This window comes from Phoxinus phoxinus (genome assembly GCF_949152265.1).
Source record: "Phoxinus phoxinus genome assembly, chromosome: 2".
In the NCBI taxonomy this organism is placed as follows: Eukaryota; Metazoa; Chordata; class Actinopteri; order Cypriniformes; family Leuciscidae; genus Phoxinus; species Phoxinus phoxinus.
In genome coordinates, this window is record NC_136877.1 from 41,475,693 (window position 1) to 41,498,863 (window position 23,171).

The following is a 23,171-nucleotide window of genomic DNA, read 5'->3' on the forward strand; positions in this document are numbered from 1 at the left end:
ATGACAAAGTGTGTTTGCTGGGTGTTATGAAAAAATGGCTTGATTTGATATGTGAAACTAATTGCTGTACCAAGTTGAAAATTGTTCAAACTGTTTGAAGAGTTTTGGGGAAAAATACCCAAGTATTGAGAAATGTGTCCTAGCGATTGTGAAAAAAACCCTGTAATATTAATCTTATGTAGCGATATTTGAAGAAAATTTACTGGAAAACCAGTGGAAAATCACTGACATATACAGAAGCAAATAGGCTACCTCAGAGCTCATGGCAGATCATAAGATGTTTACACGGTCTTGAAACATTTACATATATGACATAGTATCACTAAATCATAGTGATAGTTTGAAGGTGGGTGTGATTGTGACTGCTGTGGACTATTAAACCCACTGAACATGAGGTTATGAGCGGTCATATGTATCAGAGAGAGGCCTGTAGTGCTAATGGAAGCAGACAAGCAGAGGAGGCACTCTCACCATCCTCCTGCATTCTGGATGTTTCTGTCAGCAGTTAGTGCTGTCGGTACAGGTGCGCCACTCTGTCTGCCTGTCCCATAAACATGCTGCCTAACAAGGACAAACAAGAGAGCTTTGAGCAAGTGAGGTTGGTGCAGTGTAGAAGATCATTTTAATGCACTTTGTCATTTGCTGGGTATCTCGATCTCATGGTGAACAGTGTAAACAGAAACTTGCACTTAGTCAATATCTTTATGGAAACTTGCACGTAGTCAATATCTTTATATCGACATTCAGAGCTCAATTTGCTACCTGACATTATTCAAAATTGCAAATGTGCTTCAGGGACTTTTCAACATGGCTGTTTTCATATATTCCAAACTGATGCATAAAAATATGACATTGACTTTTGCTGCTCCCCTGAAGCTTCTCAACAATGTCTCAAAGTGAGCGAGTTGATACCAAAGTATAAAGTCTCAATATAAACTCAAACATTTCTCATCAAATAAAACATGTTCTCATCTTCCAAAACCAAGTAATCGGTGCTCCAGTCCACAGTATACTCTTAATGTATGTCAACAATTGTTAATGTTCAATACTATTTCTCTTATTTTAGGATTTTAGGAGAAATATCTAAGACAAAGTTATATATTATTTATACAATCGATATTAATAATAAATGATTCTTGAGCAGCAAATCAGCATTTTAGAATGATTTCTGAAGGATCATGGGACTGCATAACTTATAATATTTCACATTTTTACATGTTTTTACCATACTGGCCAGTGCCACAAACATTTGAATGTAGTGTATAAAAAAATGGAGAATGAAACTTGTATAACCTTGACATGTAAGAAATTGATAGCTAAATTTTAATTTTAGGGTGAAGTATTCCTTTATGCTTATCAGTTGGTGAATTACTGAAGCAAGTGCCCAGAAAGGCCATAATAGTCATTCAATTGGGATCAAAAAAGAAAAGTAAATGGAATTCCTTTTTGAAAGCTGTTCTTTGATTGCTAAAATATAATCTCAAGATTAAAATGCGTATAAAATTATGTCCGTTCTTATATTTTACAGAGGGGCCGGTGAGATGAAGACGTTGATGGATGATGTAACAACATGCAGTAATTTCACTTTTGAAGTTTACAGGGCTCAAAGTTTGTTCTGACTGCTGAATATTAAAATTCAATGAACACCCCTCGTTTAGTTTGGCTTTTCAGTTTGATCTGTCAACCCTGCCTGTTGTTAAAGCACAGGCTAGTTTTTCTTTGCCCGGAAAGCATGTTTAATAAAGTAGAGGTCAGCAAAACGTCTTATGCAGGTGTTTGCAGTGCAAGAGCTTATTAAACCAGGTCAGAGCAGCACTGCAGAGAAACCAGAGGAGGAAAACTAGCACAAACCTAAACACTGCTGCAGAACACATATCTATCTATCTATCTATCTATCTATCTATCTATCTATCTATCTATCTATCTATCTATCTATCTATCTATCTATCTATCTATCTATCTATCTATCTATCTATCTATCTATCTATCTATCTATCTATCTATCTATCTATCTATCTATCTATCTATCTATCTATCTATCTATCTATCTATACATCTATCTATCTATCTATCTATCTATCTATCTAGTCATCCATCCATCCATCCATCCATCCATCCATCCATCCATCCATCTATCTATCTATCTATCTATCTATCTATCTATCTATCTATCTATCTATCTATCTATCTATCTATCTCTGTAGCCAAAGTTATACCTTTTACCTGTAAAACAAAAACGCACTAGTGTAAACAGGGCCTTAGCAACACCCTAGGAACATCATAGCGATCACTCAGAACTCCATAACAACCACCTAGCAAATGTCTTGCAACCACTTGGAACACTTCAGAAAAATCCCTAGCAACGCTCCCAAGTAACCATCTAGGACACCCTAGCATCTGCCTAGCAACACTCTAGAAAATAATCACAACATTCTAGTGTATCAATGGGATCTCTTTATTGTCCTGATTATATTACCTTCCAACTTCAAGCTTTTAAAACTTTCAAACCAGGCTATGGCAAGCATTACAATTTTACCTTGACAAACTTTTTTTCTCTCTCAAATTCAGACTGTATATATAATTAATCTAAAAGAGTCAAGCATTGTGTCATCATAGTGTATACGTGTGTGTGCATTTTCTTAAAATGTCCCCATAAGATCATCCTCCAGTGTTGATCACTCATTGTTTGACCCTCACTTCATCTAGAGGGAAATTGTTTATCATAAATCATAAAAAGAGTTACTGTATGGAACACTGGAAGATTAATGTTTTCACTGTGTTTGTGTTTCATCATCTTTATATAAAAAGGGCACCATCACTTCTGTGTGTCGGTGTAAGAGATCTGCATAACAAGATGGAGTCGACTGTTTCAGTCCAAAACAATGAGCACTACTGTACCTCACATCTGTTCTGATAAAGGAACCTGCGTTTTAAAGACACTAACTTTGATTTAGGGTTTAGGATCTTATTCAGACTAACTTGCGTTGAACAATTTGTGATGATAAATGATTTTGGAGAAGTGTGATATGAGGGGTCACTGTATGACATAATTTTAAAGCCAGGGGATTCCTTGGGAACTTGACCTCAATAGAAATCTATTCACGGAATTCATCATCAGATCGTCTCCAGGCACATTGTTAATCAGGTAAATCCCTATGGAAATAATACTAAAATTACATTACACTCTTGATGTTCTGATCCCTGTCACGATTTAGCTCAATTAGAAAAACTAGATCATGTGACAAACAGATTTACAGGTTTTTTTTTTAAATGCTTATAAACTTGAGGCCCACTTAGTGAAATCATTCACTCATATACCTAATTTTTAGACCAAGTCTGCAAAACTGCAAGCACATTATCTGCTTTACACTCAGTTTGAAATTTTGTGAAACAAACTTTTTTCAAAACTCTAGTTCTAGACACAAAACTCAAAACTACCAGCTCTTGTGTTTCATTTGGAAATCACTGCAATTTAAATGCCACACTCGTTTACTGATTACCTACACCGATCATGTGTGAAAACATTTGTACCTATAATTTTGTTCACTTAAAAATCAAAACTCAATGTTTTGAGAAAGAAATGATTTATTTTAACCCAAGTGCATGTCTGTTGATAGTGTAAATAGACATAATTTGATCACTTAGAAATCAAAACTCAAATGTTTTGAGAGACAAATAAAATGTTCACCCTTGGATTTCTGTTTATTTTGTAAATACATGCATACAAGTCAAGTCACCTTTATGTAGCACAATACAAATTGTTTCAAAGCTTCACAATAGTAACAAATTCAAATTCTTCCTCAAAGCAGCTCTAACAAGTGTCATTATACAGGTCAAGTCAGTTGTGTTGATTCAGTTCAGTTCAATAACTGTCAAGTTTATCAACTGTGCTGCAAATATAGTATAAATGATATGATCAATAAGCTATGACAACAAATGTTTTTTACATTGCTCATCAAAATAAGTTAAGCCATTTTCTACTTTTTTATAAGTTATACAATAATACAATTCAAATAAATTTGGAAATAGGTGTGATAATTGTATTAAGTTAGACCAACAAGCTATTTTTTTGAGTGTCCTGTACCTGTGAGTGATAAGACAAACTCCTGTACACTCGACTGCAAACTGAACAAACAAAAGACACAAGATAGTAGTGTTTTACATTTACAAATCTGTGCGTTTGGCGTGTACGTGAGTGACTAATCATTTAATGGTTTGTGTGTATTGTCACAAAAACAAAATTTTAAAAGAGTTAAAATAGTTTTGAATTAAGTGTTTGCTTTTGCATCTTGTGTGCATGTTTTGTGGTTATGTGTGTTTTGAGAAATGGAGCCATTGTTTCAGAAATTGGGTGTAAGCAATTGAAAAAAAAAACTGTAAGGGAAATTCAAGACCATATTAAACACTGCAATATAGAATTTAATTGACGCAAATTAGTTTACATAAACAGACATGCTTTTGTATATGACAGAAAATATTATAAAATGATGGCATAAATCGCATTATGGACACAAGTCTAAAAGGATTGACAAAACAAACAAACAAACAAACAAACAAACAAACAATTATAGACAGCATCATTGTTGCCCAGGAAAAAATCTATAGTTCATTGAACACACTGACCATTTACACAGTGGAATAATAGGCTATGATTGATCCATAATTAATGGGTTTTTATTTAAACAATAAAACTATGAAAATTAAAACATTTTAGAAAAACAAATAACTTCGCAAAAAAATATGAACACATTTTCTAATAAACTCATGGTTTTTAACTATGAGTCTGAAACCAATATACAAAATAGAAAACTCTACATTTGACTATTATACGGATCTCAGAATAGGCAGTGATGTCTAAGCGCACACGGCCATAGCAAAGCAACAACGCACGAGTGTATTCCAGCCCGGGCTGAAGTTCTTGGAGGGCAGAAAGGCGCCGAAGCTGCTGCCTGGATCCTGCATTCATTAATTCAGTGAAGTCTCGCGGTGTTCACGCAACCTCTCAGACATCTTGCGTTTGTCAGACGAACTGCTACATGCACGAACAGAAACGCAGTAAAATCTCATCCAGCATCGCTCGAACGCCATCACCTCTTCACATGCGGGGCTGAACTGAGTTTGCGCGCTTGAGACACTCGGAGAGGATCGCGTGCGGCGTTATTTTCGTATTGTGCGTCATTTCTGCATTTCTGCGTTTCCACCCAGGCAATATGGCAACACCCGCTGCTGTAAACCCATCGGGTGAGTAGCAATTTTATCGTTGTGCTTTTAAATATATTGTGTGTGGTGTTTAAAGGGAAACCGAACGTCGGGGTTTTCCCCAATATTGTGTATTCGCCTTAACAAAAGAAACCGCGACGGTTTAAACGCACGCGAGCACCCCCTCCCCCCTGCACAAGTAACAACAGCGACATTTAGAATAAATATTGAAATGCTAGGCTACTGTATCACGGCTAAATCGTGAATATAACGTTTATTAATTCGTGACTATAGAACATCGCGCGACTGTATTGTGACGTCAGAACGAAATGTATCACGTTTGGCGTTATTCTGCCGTGGCTTGTTGCTAATGCAAATTAGATGCTGAATAAATTTCCCCAAGCCAGTACGTGATTTGATTTCCTTGATACGCAGCTATGAATCTGATACGTTGCTTATGGGACTATAATTGTGATGTGAGGTTATTTGTTATGAGCTGCTTGAGTATGTAACACGCATACACAGCTTTACTTCCTCAGCCTGTTGATTCCGTAGCCTGTTAACCAAATATGTAATATGTGCAGTTTAGTATAGCACGTGAGATTTTTAATGTTTCTGTGAAACACTTAAAAAGTCAACTGGCAAAAATGATCATGTAGTACAAATAGCAATAAAATAGGAGCAAGAATATGAAACAAAACGATAAAGTGACAGTGCGAGATGTAAACACGAGCACTGGATTGTTGTGCAAGACTGTCCTGAGCTAATGTAAGTTTACATGAATGTGTGACATTTTTAGTTTGTCACTGAATATTTAATGGTGCTAAACTGTTGTGCCACCACAGTCACGATTATGTGGGCATTTGTGGTCTATTTTAGACACCACATAATGTTTCAGGTTTAGTTGTTGACTAAGAACAACAAGCTGGATGGAAAAGATGTAACGTTAGAAGGCCAAATTATTAAATTAGCAGGGTCCCACAGATATAGAAATGTTGCTTCAAAGTGAAATCAGGCATCACATTTGAACCCTTGAGGAGGAAAAAACACCTCAGTTGTATTCAGAGGCCCAACCTGAGCAAAAATATGCAATTTGGTGCAGATTTTGTTATTTATATGGCCAAACAGTTGATATTCTAATAGCGTAGGCTAACTGAATTACACAATATGCATCAGACAGTTTACACAATATGCATCAGTTGTCACTCTATATATCCCAATAGTATAATATAAAATGCTTAGTTTTATGACCAAGGTTCTGTAGGTTTTATTGTGGGGGCAAAACATATAATGCAATGCAATACAATTATGATTGAGAGATGTACGTTCCTCAAAAGCCTGATGTATCATATCATATCGTATATCATAAAAAAGTATAGCTAATCAAGTTAATCAAACTGGCTTCAATCCAGTAATTGTTCATCTTGAAATATTTTTAGCTGTATGGAAATGTATTTAATGTTTACTTTATAAAAATAAAATATTTAATAGCAAAAAGACATTTTCACAATTAGACTAAAAGGGATTTTACTTGCTAAAAACTGTCAATCAAGTGAAACTGTCAAAAACTGAATGCATGTAGTAGCCATGTTGATAATTTAGAGGCCCTAAAAGTTCATATAACAAATATGTTTTTACATACAATAAAAATAGTCTGAATTGGTAGTAAACTTTATGCAACAAACTTGCTGTACAAATCAAACAAACTGGGTTAGTGATTGATAGAAGCATGTCACAGAAACCTACTGCTGCTCAATTTATTCAGTCTGCACTTGCTAAAGTAAATTACCCCATGAACACTCTTTTCCCCCCCAGCGGGCAATTCCTTTCCCGCCACCTCATTTTAAATGCAAATGAGGTGAAATGAATAAAGAATGTGTGTGTTATTAGCACCTGGTTGACACACAGAGCTGCCAAGCGTGCTTTAAAATGCACGAGAGCATTCTGGGCTGAAGTCACATGATTGTAGTTGAACTCAAGGGCACTTTGTTTTAAAGTCAGCTTGCTTTTATTTTGCTTGGTTAAGAAATATGTAGGCCATCTGTACTTGTACCGTTATGCCCACAATGCTTAACAAAAGGCCCCGGTTGCAGCATGGCTGCGATAAGAACGTGTTTCGTACAAATAGCAGTTGGCGTTTGTCAATGAGGATTACAGGCACAGTTGATTAGCAACAGTTCAGACTGTTTGCCGACCTCTTGTGTTTGTGAAGGAAGCCTTTCTATTGAGAGGAAGGATGGATAACAGGGCTGACCAGAAGTGTAGCATTGCTAAGAAATACTTGTGTGTTTCTAGAGCATATGGTGTGCTACATCAGCTAGCAAATTCGAATCACCTGTTGACAGGATTGACTTTATTTTTCTTGATAGAAAGGGCTGAGTATATGAATATATGATGTATGTAATGTGAGACTGTAGAAGTGTCAACCTGTAGATAGTTTGCTTTACCGTTTATACCACATTCAACTGATGTATGTCACTGGTCTGTGTACACCACTGTTCAAAAGTTTGGGCTCAGTAAGATTTTTTTTTAAAGAAATTCATAACTTCTATTCAGCAAAGGCACATTCAATTCCTCAAAAGTGACAGTAAAGGCATAATGTTGCAAAACATGTCTGTTTCAAATAAATGCTGTTTTCAACATTGATATAATAATAAGACATTTTTCTTGAGTAGCAAATCGGCATATTAGAATGAAGGATCATGTGACTGATGCTGAAAATTCAGCTTTGATAAAATTGCATAATAAATATATTCAAACAGAAAACAGTTCACAATATATTCAAATGTAGCCTTGGTTAGCATAAGACACTTCTTTCTAAAACATTAAAAACAAAAAAATCTTACCGACCCCAAACGTTTGAACGGTAGTTATTGACTGCTTTAAATTTTATAGTCAGATCTACTCGTTTTATAATATTAGTTTCACTGTTTTGAGTCTCTTGTGTTTAGCTCAAATGTTTCATAATGTACATTTTGCACTGATGTCTTAAAGGATAATTCCGGTATTTAACACCTTGAGTCTATATTGTAGTTTGTTTTGGATGAACAAGAGTGGTGGACAACATTTTTTTGTCAATGGTTCCTCTCTCGAGTTTTTGACTATAATAGAATTGGCCATGGACCCATTTAACATTGGAGTCAATGGGCATGTCCGAAAATGTCATTAAAACAGCCAATAATGTTCGTTTACAAAACTGTTAAACTCACCGAGTGGTTAGTGGTGTTCGTTGATGATTATAAACAATATATCTTCGCAATATATGATTCCAATCCGTTTATTTTGCTATAGTGGAACTATTTGTTCAGACACTTCACAACCGTGTAACTTCCGCTCAATATTTGAATCTGAAGCGTTAGCACACTCCCGACCACTTGATGGCGATAACCGATGTTTATGTCTCGTGGGACACTCACGGTCACAGTCGAGTTCAACTTCATATTGCACTGGTCAGTGGTCACGTCTTTCAATATGGTTAGAATTTTGTTTATTTCGCTTACTCTCCCGGAGCACAGTTGCTCTGCTCGCTAGCCTTACGAGAAACGGAAGCGAGCAAAAAGACTACATCGACCAAATGTAAACAGCCCCCTTTCCGTTTCCGGTAGCGCATTTATATTAACGAGCACTCAGTCCTTCAACAGAATTCAATGGGATTTTACAAAATGACGAATAAAACACGACAGAAACTGTATTTCGCAACACTTTTTGTTTCTGGAACATCAACTAACATCACTAATCACTCGGTGAGTTGCACAGTTTTGAAAACTAATGTTAAAGGTTGTTTTAATGACATTTTCGGACATGCCCATTGACTCCAATGTTAAATGGGTCCATGGCCAATTCTATTATAGTCAAAAACTCGAGAGAGAGGAACCATTGTCAAAAAAATGTTGTCCACCACTCTTGTTCATCCAAAACAAACTACAATATAGACTCAAGGTGTTAAATACCGGAATTATCCTTTAAGCGTCAGCCACGCTTGGGGAAAGTGAGTGAGAACACACACAAACACACAATTTTATCAAATCGTACATCATCAATATCGGTTCACTTCTGCGATTTAGTACAGTTGTGTTCATATCAGCAGTAAACTGGCTGGAGTTCATATGAACCGTATACCCAGACCACCCTTTTTACGTGGACTCTGGTACGGTTCGTGGGTGCGCACCCGAGTTCGGAAAACAAGTTCACATCATCCAAACAAACCGAACTATGGCGTCATTTGAACCCAGATACGCACCAAGTGTAAAAGCACCCTAAGAGAGTGTAATTGTAGTTCAGTTGTTTTGGTCCGGACCAAAAAATAAATAAATACATTTAGTCATGGTGCGTTTAGCGTTCACACTGTAATTTTAAGACCGAACCTAAAGATAAAAAATAAAAAAAGCCTGTATTTTGCAACGGAACTTAATGAACATCCAAAACAATGCTGTGTTCTGGACTAAATGCGATCGTTGTATGTGCGTACACTACATATGATGACCAGCTGAGGGAGAACTCATGAGGAGTTTATAAAATGTGTAAAGGAGTCAAAACAGAGGCAGGAATTCCTCTGTAGCACACAAACAAAGACCTGCAAGGAGACAGCGTTTGGTTTATTTAGATGTCTTTGGTCTGTGTTGCGTTCAGTCGAACCGCACCAGAGTTTGTTTGGAAGCGGACCGAGACCCATCTTTTCAGGGGACTCTGTCCGCTTGTTTGTGGGTTTGGATGGCAGCGTTCACACTTAATCAAATGAACCGCCAAGTGTGAACACACCCTTCTATGTAAATGCCTGTCTGTGATGAAAGACGGCAGTATTTTAACTTGCATTTTTATGTGCTGCAAGTCCAATATAGATTTTTAAAAACGGCTCCATTCTTCAACAACAGCCTGTTTGTAAAGCTGCATGACATTGTAACTGATTCCTAAAACAACGATGTGGGCGAATCAAGTTTCTGATCAGCCAGGCATTGTTGACTTATGTTGTTTGTTAATATTGATTTACCTGACATCAGAAAGTTGGATTCTGAACAAGTCGGTTTTGCAGCTTAGTTTCAACAAATGCTTTCCCAAAGTTTTTAGCTCTGAAAGTTACAGTATGTTTTCATAGCTTATTGAACTCTTTGAAAATTGACATTTGAATGCTGAGTCCATTCTTGCATGAAACATTAGTAAGTGATGTGAGTTTTTATGTGTGTTTTAAAAAAAAAAAACTTCAGTCAAGAAATACAGCATTCATTTCTGAAAACTCTTGAAATTAGAATAAAGCTAAAAACGTTACTGAGGTCAATTGCACACGCATGCATTATTGAAGAATCTCCGCATGTTTCCGATTTTTCTGCTGACCATCATGTCTGAAATATGTAGCACTTTTGGCAGCATGAACTTTGGCTGTGTAACAATAGACCAGAAGAGAAGAGAAGAGTCATTGTTCTTGACATATTCGTGCTATTGGAAAAAAGGATTTGATCATGTTAATTAAATCGTTTGTAGATTCTCCCTTTAAACTTCTTACTTTCTGATCCATTCCTGCTCTGAATCACTGAATTGAGAAACTCTTTTCTGCACGGAAATAGGACAAGTGTCCCTTCAAACTCATCTACACCCTGAAATCATAATGCTTCAGCTGCACTGAATCACCCTTTTCACTCTCTTTTTAGTGCTGGTAGAGAATAGAAACTAAGGGGCCGCTTAGACGAGACACATTTTTATGCGTTTTGGCTGCTCATTTACACATCAGCGGCATTTTGGTGCACTTCAGAGTGCAAGTTTTTGAAAACGAGACCGTTATCATCTCTGCGTAAACTATGGAGTCAAAATAGGGCCATATATATCTGCAAAAAAAAAAAATGTTTTGCAAAAAAAAAAAATGTTTTGCAAAAAAAAAAAATGTTTTGCAAAAAAAAAAAAATGTTTTGCAAATAAAAATAGAGTATTGAGGAAAAAAAATGTTTTTTTTGCAAGTAAAATAAAATAATTGCAAAAGAAAAGTTAACCACTGAGAGAAAAAATAAAGTTTAGCAAAGTAAAACTTCAGCAGCATTGACTGCAACACATATTTCCCTTTGCGCCGCTCCTTTAAATCCGCGTTTCTGTCATCCGTGCCTCTGCGGTGCACGCTTTCCTTTGCGCTTCCTTTTTCTTTGCGCCTCGCTTTGTGTCCCTGATTTGACGTGGGGGGTGGGGTCAAGAGGTTGGGGTGTGTACAAGGGACGAAGGCGCGTCCTTCTCGCCTACGTCATCAGCGCGAGCCCCAGACCGAGTGGATCGATCGAAATGGCGGATGGGTGATGGATCACAGGTATGTATTATTGATAGCTTTCTTATTATTATTATTAGACTCCTATATTATTAATAACAGATACTGCTAAATACCACCCTCTAGCCGGTCTGAAGTATCTGTTATTAATAATATAGGAGTCTAATAATAATAATAAGAAAGCTATCAATAATACATACCTGTGATCCATCACCCGCATGTCTCTGCTCCGTAGAGTTGTGACGTTCGCGAACGAACCGATTCTTTTGAACGGCTCATAAACATGAACGATGGGAGCCGAGTCGCGGCTGGAGGGGAGCCGTTCTTTGTCGTTCTTTTTTTCCTATGCGTGTTTCACACAGATGCACACAAAGGCTGTTACACTTGGCATTAACATGCGATCACCATGATCTGATCAAGCAGATCGGATCATTAGCCAATCAGGACACCGTGCGTTTACATTTGTTCATATTAACAAATGTATCTGGATAACTGATCGGATTTCTGTTTCCTGCATAATATTTAAATTATGTCTGTAGCACGACACCAATAAGATAATACAAATTAAGCAATGTCCCAATTGCTTTCACTCACTCACTTTACTTTCCTGTGCAATCTCCATCCTTAAATCAAATTACGTTTTTTGAATGAAGGAATATTTCCAGAGTTGATCATACATAACCATATAAGTTACATCATCGATCATCGGGTGATGTCCTATTTGCAAAGTTTACAGTAGTAATAGTGGATTGTATGTAGACATTTCCATTTTATTTATTCTAATTTCATCTACAGTATATATTTAAAACTTTAAATATCTTTTGTTTTTTATCAAAATGTTCTTGTGTGGAAGTGTTTGTAGTAAAAGCTGTTTTGCACAGAAATTCATTGCAGCCGGCTTTGTTTTTGATGTTTATTTGTGAGTAACGTTAGGTATTGTATGAATAACATAAGTCAACATAGCTTTACACATACACACACTTTGTACTAAAGGAAAATCCAAAATAGTGATGTCACTTCCTAAGCAGAGGGATGTTGTGCAATGGAATATAGTCCACACATGACAAATGAGGTAATAATCAATATTTCAGAATAATTCAACTATTGGTGTGTGATATCTGAGTTTTAATTATTTGACTACAAATCTCACCTCATCATTCCTCCCAGTGAGGATAAACTAAGATGCTCCCAAGCTGGCTTCTTAAAACTGACTAAATATTTAAAAAGAGCCGTTCTTTTGAACGGCTCTTTGAAAGGAACGGATCCCCTCAAAGAGCCATAAATCCCATCACTACTGCTCCACCATTTCGATCGATCCACTCGGTCTGGGGCTCGCGCTGATGACGTAGGCGAGAAGGACGCGCCTTCGTCCCTTGTACACACCCCAACCTCTTGACCCCACCCCCCACGTCAAATCAGGGACACAAAGCGAGGCGCAAAGAAAAAGGAAGCGCAAAGGAAAGCGTGCACCGCAGAGGCACGGATGACAGAAACGCGGATTTAAAGGAGCTGCGCAAAGGGAAATATGTGTTGCAGTCAATGCTGCTGAAGTTTTACTTTGCTAAACTTTATTTTTTCTCTCAGTGGTTAACTTTTCTTTTGCAATTATTTTATTTTACTTGCAAAAAAGCATTTTTTTTCTCAATACTCTATTTTTATTTGCAAAACATTTTTTTTTTTTTGCAAAACATATTTTTTTTTTGCAAAACATTTTTTTTTTTTTTGCAAAACATTTTTTTTTTTTGCAAAACATTTTTTTTTTTTGCGAAACATTGTTTTATTTTGCAGATATATATGGCCCTATTTTGACTCCATAGTAAACTACAAAAACAGGAATCTATGAAAATGGTGAATGCCTGTGTATTATGTGTCAAAGTTACATTGCAAACTCATGTCCTGGCCTGGCAGTGCAATGCAGCATTTTTAGTCGTTTTCATGGATCCATGTGAACGGGGATCGTTTTGACAACTTTTGTCATCTGTACAAAGAAAACACTTTTCTTTATTTTTGTGCATAGTTGTTGTGTAAATGTTTTGCTACCAAACCTTCCAAGTTGAAGAGGTTGAGCAATTTAGCTAATATATTCAAAGTTTTAAAGTCCATTCTTAAGTCAATTCAGACTTTTATTTAGTTGTAACATTTCTATGTTTAGCTTATATAATAGTATACAGGGCTGAAACTTCTGTGTGCTCTGCGACTGGGGACTTTCAAGGACTAGAGAAAAGGTTTTTATTTTTAGTGTTTATTTGTTTTTCAAATAAGCCTCTTTTGCTCACCAAGGCTGCATTTATTTGTTAAAAAATAGGGAAAACAGTAATATTGTGAAATGTATTTATTACCCCAGTCTTTACCCCAGACATCTGATCTTTCAGAAATCATTCCAATCTTCTGATTTGCATATGAAACATTTCTTATTTTCAATGTTAAAAAAACAGCTTATATTTATGTGGAAACCGTGATACATTTTTCAGGATTCTTTGATGAATAGAAAGTTCAAAAGAACATAATTTATTTTTTTAACGTTACATGTGTCTTGTCACTTTTGATAAATTAAATTCATCCTTGCAGAATAAAAGTATTAATACTGACCTCAAACATTTGAACAATGGCTCTCAAGCATTGGCTATTGCAACACCAAAATCGACTGACACTGCCGCAGCACAGACCCACAATCCAGTGCTGAACCTCAAGTACCGGTACTGATAATCCAGACCTGAATCATCCCTTCAAATAATCAATTTATCTAAGTTTAATCTGTCACAGCATCCATAAAGATGGCCACGGTCCAAGAGACCGTGGTGTTCTGGGAAGGTTTCCTCTACACTTTGATTGAAGTGTTTGTTTAATTTGGCCTGTTTTTGTCTCGATGTAGTTCACTTCTCACGCAAAACACACATGAGGCGTGCTGTCCACATTTCTAAAGAGCTCAGACATTACAGGCGGGATCCCAATGGACGGGCGCCATGTAGATGTTTTGTTTTGGGGCAGATCTGGATGGCAAACGGGCCTTTGACATTAGAATGAATGAGTCAGAGGAGAGAAAAGAGAGAGCGGAGCACGAAAGCTGTTGAGTCCGTGATTTAAAATGAGAGACAGCAGCATCCTATCTGTCGTCTATCCTTCACTCCATCCCACGAGACAGATTAATGAGTTTGTGACCTGAGGGCTTTCTGAGAGACAATGACTGAATGAGGGACGTTTAGAAAGTTCTGGAAAGCAGTAAGGCATTTACAATGGAGATATTTTGAAGAAGGATCACACAGCTTTTGCTATGTTGCAAACAAAATAGCATTGTTGATACATCAGGCTTTTTTGGCTCATGTAGTATAGTGAGAATATAGAGCTAATCAAGGAGAAAAATCCTACTTTTTTTTATTCAGAGATCCAAACTGTGCAAAAATATGTGATTTGGTGCAGTTTGTGATATTTATGTGGCCAAAAAGTAAGATGCAATTCTGATAGCTTGTAATGTAAATCATTTAGATCTTTATAACTGCATAAAATGCATATACAATTAAATTTGTAACTATATCACCCAATAATATGATATTTAAATGTTTATTTTTATGATCAAAGCTTTGCAGTCTTTAGTGTGGGGGCAAAACATATAATGCAATGCAATCCAATATAATGATGATTGAGAGATGAAAAAATAAACATTCCTCAAAAGTCTGATGCATCATATTTTAACACAATTATTCTAAACAAAAATGTACTGATAATTAAGTAAACACAAGTTTCTTCAGTCTAGTAAATGTTCATCTTGATATTCTTGATCAATCGTTCAATATTATGGACAGTTTTTCATTTTTATATTTACTTCATAAAAATCAGTAAATATTTCACAGCAACAAGACTTGTGCCACAACCTTAAAGGCAATGTTTTTACAATTACACTAAAAGGCCTTCAAATATGATACCATAGGCTTTATTAGGGTTCCATTACATCATTAAAGTAGTCAAAAATGTGTGCATTATAGTTCAAGTCTTTTGAAGTCTTTCAATTGCTCATTATTCGCTGAAAATCCCACTGCTGCAAACATCTAACGTTACTTAAATGTTGGTATTTTCATTTCAACGTTTTATATGTCTTCAGAAGACATTTGTGCACAAGTAGACTAGGTGATACTTCTTTTATGCTCAGATAAAGTTTGTGTATAATTTACTGATAAACAAAAGTCTAGTTATGAGGCTAATTTAATTCAAGTCAAAATACATATTCTGTCATTTATGCTGCGTTTACGGCACGTGCTATCGTAAATGTCCTACTCCCACTTCTGAAGTCGTGATTACGAGCTCATCGAATTAAAATTTTTACTTGAGAGGGTTCATGTCTAATGTTTTAACTAGGAAACTAGTATTTATGATAATTCCGATGATTATGATTTCTCACCCTCATATCGTTCCAAACCCGCATCTTCGGAACACAAATGAAGATCTTTTTGATGAAATCTGAGAGCTTTTTGTCCCTCCTTAGACAGCTACGCAACTGAAACTCTAACGCTTCACAAAGTTTGTAAAGAGATCGTAAAACTAATCCATATGAATTAAGCGGTTTAGACTTAATTTTCTGAAGAGACTTGATCGCTTTAGGTGATGAAAAGATTGAATTTAGGCTTTATTTCACATATAAACATTGATCAACGAAAACAGAAGGCAAGGCAAGGCAAGTTTATTTATATAGCACATTTCATACACAGTGGTAATTCAAAGTGCTTTACATAGAAGAAATTGAAATAATTACATAAATAATAAAAGAAATAAGAATAATTAAAACAGTTTAGAAAATAAAATACAGTGCAAACAGTCGGACGAACAGTGGCACAGTGCTCATTCAGTGCAAAGCTAAGCAGTGGTAATTCAAAGTGCTTTACATAGAAGAAATTAAAATAATCAAAAGAAATAAGAATAATTAAAACCCTATCTGAGATGGAAGTGATTGAGCAGGTTTGCGGTGCCACTGGACCTACAATCCAGGGACGTCCTCTGCTGGGGTGGTGTCCCCCACAGAGCACGTTCCCCTTTTGCTGTTTTAAACAAACAGCGAACCTCTATACTCTCCGTAGTATAGATAATCTTCACTCGCCTCATCGGAGTGAAGCTCTCCCGTTCCCCTTCAAAATCTCTTCCAATCAGACAGCCCTGATAATTAATAAAATCTTCCTGAATCACAGTTTGGAAAATAAAATAATAAAATACAGTGCAAACAGTCGGACATAAATTACATCAACCGGTATCTTTCTTTTAAAAGGATCTTCTTACGACTTACATGTATCAACTTTCTTTTCTCTTTCAATCTTCTTACGACTTCCATCTATCAACTTTCTTTTCTCTTTCAATCTTCTTACCATCTATCAACTTTCTTTTCTCTTTTAATCTTCTTTTTTTTATGTTCAACCGATAAAGCTTGACGTGCGAATCAAACATTTTGCGGAAGCTCAAACATGCTGCACTGGAGAGTGATCCTCATTGGTTCTTGCAGAAGCTCAATCGTGCTGCGTAACACAGGAATGAACCTCATTGGTTCTCGATCCGAGAAAATTCGTAGCAAACTGCTCAATTTTATGATCTCTTTATAGCTTCAGACTCCAAGTATGTTGAACATTTGTGAATGGAGGGACAGAAAGCTCTCAGGTTTCATCAAAAAGATCTTCTGAAGATGAACAAAAGTCTTATGGGTTTGGAACGACATAAGGGTGAGTAATGACAGAATTTTCACTGCGTTTTTCCACATTTTGCATAACATTTTAACATTAAATTTAACTAAATTAAACGTTTTGCAACCTTAAATAGTCGTTTGCCCATCTGAATTTGCTCTTTGGATTCACGGTTTCTCTTGTACCTTCATATGAACTAAGGTTTGAAATCGGGTGTAAGTTTGTTAACCTCATAAATGAATTGATGAGAACTCACTGAAAGGCTTTACTCAGCTTTAGAGTACAGGAGAAGTGGAAGGCAGACTTGAGGGCAGATCAAATATTAATATGATTCTTAAATCAATGGTGCTGAACGTGTCAGTATGTGTTCATTTTCTTAGTCAACTGCTGTTGGCAATGTTAGTCTGAGCTGGTGTGTGTTACTTATACTGATGCTATAATGGTTTTTGGTGTATTTGTGTCTTGCTATGTGACCAAAAACACACAAATACAATATTTTAAGCTATTACTTTTATTTAAATAGGGATACATTAAATTAATGAAAAGTGACAGTGAAGTAAATAATACACTTATAATGGTTTCTATTTCAAATAAATGCTGTTATTTCTATTCATTAAAGAATCCTGCATGTTTCGTGGTTTTCACAAAAATATTTATCAGCACAACTGTTTTCAACATTGATAATATTAAGAAATGTTTCTTGAGAAGCAAATCAGCATATTATAATTAAATTAAATTCACATTTATTTGTATAGCGCTTCTCACAATACACATAGTTTCAGAATGATTTCTGAAGGATCGTGTGACACTGAAGACTGGAGTAATGATGCTGAAAATTCAGCTTTGCATCACAGGAATAAAATAGAAAACAATTCATTTAAATTAATTATATTTCACAATATTACTGTTTTACTGTGTTTTGCTCTCATAAATGCTCAAAATAAAATGCTTTGGTGAAAATAAGAGGCTTCTTTCAAAAACATAAAAAATCTTACCGATCCCAAACTTTTGAACATGTTTGCACTATGCCTGGATTGTCTGATGGGACTGATTTCACTTTCATTTAAATGAATGAAGGAGAGTGGGAACATAGAGTTGGTATGCATACAAGTTTTAAGTTTAGTCAACTTTAAAATATTTGTATAGCAAATATGCGTCTGATAAAGAATACAAACAATGTATAAAGACTAGGTGGTATATTTACCATTTATTTGAAATATATTACTGTTTGTGATTTTATTTGTGGGTTCATTTCATATCCTTAAAGCCTAACCTGACATGAAATTTATTGCATTTATACACCAGCTGAATGTATGTGTAGTCATAGTTTCACGTTGTTGATTGTGAAGATGTTTTTGGTCTTTTCAGAAATGGGCACGGATCTGCCGGGTTCGGTAGCCATGCCAGGCGCTGTGGGCGCGGGCCAGGTCAGGATGGCGGGCACCATGCCAGGGCGAGGAGGCAAGCGGAGATCAACGGGGTGAGTTATTTTGCTAATCATCGTATTATTTTCATATTTACAGATTCTCTGTTCAATATCACGGTTCAAAGTTCAATTTGGTGTTTGCAAATAAAAAAAATATTCGTACAATGTCAGAATGATCCATTTTCAGCTGTGTGGTTTAGTTGTTTGAGGGGGGTGGGGGTGGTGGGGAGAGACAAAAAAACATATTTTTTATGAAAAATCAAATGTGAAAAATATCTCATCATCACAACATAATGTGTAAGAGAGAGAGATACACAATTAATGTGTCATTATCCATTTACACACATTCTGAATTTTGACTATTAGACTGTTGTTATTATTATTATTATTATTATGTTATTATGACTGAATTAATAAATTATGAAAGGATTGTTCATTCAAAAAACAGCCCTCATAATAATCACAAATACACTACATTTCTATAAATCAGTTTTTATGAATAAATGGCTTGTTCTAACTGTTGCTCTGGTCTTCGTCAACAACACACGCTTGCACCCCCTGCTGGTGAGGTTGATTAACAGCAGATGGAGATTATGCTCGGTAATCTACTGCTTTTCCTGCAGTTCGTGGATGTCAATGTTGAATTTACTGTCGAATTTCAACCACTGAATTTGTGGAAGCGAATTTATAAAGCGAAATAAAATGGACCGAAAAATTGCTTGTTGAATATTGTAGGTTGTATTTTTAAAGTTTAAATATTTTGGAAGTGAAATATGAAAGGTGAATATGGATTATTGAATTTTTATTAATGAAAATGTGTTTGAAATGTTTTTAATTGAAATATTCACAGCTTAAATATACAACCATGTTGAATTTCAGCCCATAAAAATGCAAGCCCTAAAAATACAATGCATTAAAATGCAAGCATGGTTAATGCAATGCATGTTTTTTTCAAGTAGTGCAATTCAACAGGCTTTTTTATTTAAAAAACATTTGGCATTATTTTACTTCCATAGGACTACAGTTCCCAGAATGCACCACAGCATGAATAAATCATGCAAACTACTGCTCAGTTCTATACTTATTAACTGTGTTGTATGTGCATCATTATAATAGTTTGAATCTAAAATGAAGAACGTATGGTCTTTTTTTTTTTTTTTTAGGTTTTCATATTAGAAAAATCACTCACACACACACACACACACACACACACACACACACACACACACACACACACACACACACACACACACACACACACACACACACACACAGCGGTGGCTTTGAATGTTTCTTTTTGAAAATGTATTCCTACTATAAATGTAATAAAATTGATGATGGTCGTGATCGTTCTTCTAAAGTGCTGCTTTTGAGTTCGGTGCACATTAATATAGTCCACTAACATGATATGGTTTTCATAGAAAACAACCTTGACCTGCCCACACAACAACATCAGACTGGTTTCGTTTTGAGATTGTGCTACTTTATAAAACCTCTCTCATAGTTTATGACTATAAGCCTTGGTCAGATTAGATGCCATATTTAATTTATTACTAATGAAAGTAAAAACACCTGCAAACTTCTGTCCCTCACAGCCTTGTTGTCATTCACATCAAAAATAAAGCAAAATATGGTTCCAGAACCTCCTTGTTGTACTTTCTGATATTGGACAACAAGCCAAGGTATCCATCTGCAGTATGTTGATCGTATTTTATATAACTGACTGTAGAAGTTTCAGTGTTACTAGCTAGTGTAATAATCTGCTTTTTTGTTGTCGGTTTATGATTGTCTGCTCTTAGCCTATCTGTATTTGTTTGATTGCCTTTTCTGTTTTCTGTGTTTAGCCTCTCTGTTCTATTGTTATATTTACTTTGTCTATTTACTTTAAGTATATGAAGCAGTTTTTCTGGTGCATCACCTGCAGATATTGTTTTTTATTGATGTAGATTTTTTTTTTTCTGTACTATGATGGATGTATACCACAAAATCAGCCCTGCTATGCAAAATTTATATACAAATTCATGTTATTTTCTTTTTTAGGATGGAATTTGATGACGAGGACGGAGAGGGACCCAGCAAATTTTCAAGGTAAACTTTTCACATGTTTGCAAGCTTTTTTTCAGACAAACGAGTCAGTCCATGCGCCATGTCCTTTCTTTTATATTTTCTATTGTTTGACCATGTCTTTCAGCTGTGCCACAGAGTTTGTGCCATTTCAAGACATCTCTCATGTTTTGTTGCCCTCAACTTATGGTTTCCTTTCAGTTCATGTTCTTTTTAAAGGAGCTGTACCCATAGTTGCGCTGCGACTGACGGTAAAGATGCTTCACTGTTAGCTGTAGCATTAGAGTGGAGACACTGACTCCTGCTGGTGGAGATACAAAAAACACTCCAGCTATTTACACCTAGAGGAATGAACTTACTAAAAAATAAATAAAATGCTGTCTTTATTTACTAAAACGTTACCATTATCTTGTTCCAATCCAATATGCCACTCTCTTTTTCTTTTTGGTTCAATTAAACGGACCAAACCAATGCAGAAAAGTCATTCCCACATGTGTACTATATTTCTAGGATTGAAATTTATGTTGTCAATGACCAAGAACTTTGATTGACATCATAAATCTCATAAAAAACAACAACAGCACACATGTTTGGAACAACATGAGGGTGATTTAAATGATGACATATTTATTTTAGACTAGAGTGAGCTTTTCCACTTAAACATTACAAGATGGCCATATATATTTAATATGTAGTCTTTTAGGTTGTTTGAAATGTACTAGAAATGTGTCCCTTATTAAGTGGCATAGTTACAGACATTTTTTTTTCTTAATCTCTTTCATTTTTCAAAATTCTTAAATACAAAGGTGCCAAAAAGTATTTTCTGCTGACTAGCTTTAATATTTTATGTAATGCAATGTCAATTGTTTTGTATATAATGCAATACATTTATACATTTTTAAGTGTGACTGAAGCAGGGTTATTATAGTGTTAACTAAAATAAAATTACAAGCAACATTTCTCATTTTCATTTAGTTTAACTTGATAACAAACTATAAAAAATATCAAAAAATCTCAATTAAAACTATTCGAAACTACATATATATATGTGTGTGTAGTTTCGAATAGTTTTAATTGAGATTTTTTGTTATTTTTTATAGTTTTACTAATATATATATATATATATAATTAGTAAAAATGATAAACATAATTACTAAAACTTTAACTAGAATAAAAAAGGGAAAATACAAAAATAAAACTAATAGAAAAATTATATATATACACATTGTAGTAGTCTCTAAATTATACTATATACTTCTTTTCAAGCAATTTAGGCAAGATTAGATTATATTCTGGGATACAGACACCTCAGATTGTTTAGTTTGTCTTTTTGTTTTGTTTTTCATTATCCAGTGATCTCAGTCCATTATTATATTACCATATTCACACACTATCTTTAAGTCAAGCCATTCAACATCAATAAATATAGTTCATAATCATTTCATTTTAGCCGCAGTCCTAAAACGTAAAAAATTATGTGACGTTTTCAGGCTTTTTTTAATTTGAATCTTCTTCTTTTTTCTTCCATCAGGTATGACGATGATCAAATTCCTGGTGATAAGGAGCGTTATGCCAGGTAGGGCTGTCTCGGGGAAGTTCCCTCAGGATAGCTTGAACTCAGGCCCCTGCTGATGTCAGGACCAACCTCATTCTCTCAACCTCAAGCGAGCGCCTCTGTTTAGATCTAATCTTAAATGGATATTTAATTGTCCTCCGCTGACACTTTCTTCTGAAATTGTTGCGTTACTTTGAGCCATTGCACTCTGTGGAGTAATACAGCGTCCTGGCTTCCGAAGATTGGTTCGCATCTGTCAGCGTTCAGTTTATTACTGAAGTCTCCGCTAAATCACAAGAATGAAGTGAAAAAGTCTTATATTATACACTCTGGCACTTTTTTTAAATGAATGTTTCGGGTGAAGAAGTGTTGCAGTAGATCAATCCAAATAACTTTTATCAAAATTTGACAGGAAAGCACATTTTTTTATTTCTGTATATTGAAAGTAAAGAGCCCTGAACGCCTCCTTTACTATAATTCTTAATTTTTTATTTATCAATCAAAGTTAACGACGAATGCATTTAAGTACGTGAGGGCAGCCATAAGTAGGTGGCATTTTATTTTTACAATTGTAATTCCACAAGTGAAAGAAGGGTCTCAAAAATGCTGCACACTCACAATATTTTTACTCTGTATAAAATATAAATCAAAGCTGTCGTTTTTTAAAAATAAAATCAAGCTGAAGTTAATTAATATGATATGATAAATTAAAATATAATTTAAAAAGAGAATGTTTTCTGTAGTAGTGCTGTTATATGTAGTATATCATTTTAAAAGATAACATTTTAAATGTATAATTTTATTTATATATATATATATATATATATATATATATATTCTATTAACATTATGTATAACAAGAATAAATAATATAACGTATATAGAAATTGTTAATGCTAATATTTTAAAATCATATATTTGTATAAGTGAATATTAAATATTATTTATATATTAATAAAAAAAATTGAAAAAAATGGGAGTTTTGACTTTTGACATCCTTGATGGTAATTGTCCAGTACTGGTGGTCCA

At 35.1% G+C, this 23,171-nt stretch overlaps 1 protein-coding gene across 4 annotated transcripts in view; it reads left to right on the plus strand.

Annotated features, from left to right (window-relative positions):
* The first annotated feature begins 4,842 nt into the window (after window positions 1–4,842).
* Window positions 4,843–23,171, plus strand: part of arnt2 (aryl-hydrocarbon receptor nuclear translocator 2) — a 79,250-nt gene continuing 60,921 nt past the window's right edge. For 2 of the 4 annotated variants that reach the window (XM_079638291.1, XM_079638292.1), the window contains exons 1-3: window positions 4,843–5,241; window positions 18,466–18,577; window positions 20,564–20,611. In XM_079638291.1, coding sequence (XP_079494417.1) covers window positions 5,211–5,241; window positions 18,466–18,577; window positions 20,564–20,611 — 191 coding nt within the window. In that variant the 5' untranslated portion in view covers window positions 4,843–5,210. Of the gene's footprint in view, window positions 5,242–18,465; window positions 18,578–20,563; window positions 20,612–22,118; window positions 22,164–23,171 lie in introns of all 4 variants that reach the window. The other 2 variants (XM_079638289.1, XM_079638290.1) reach the window with 2 other exon arrangements.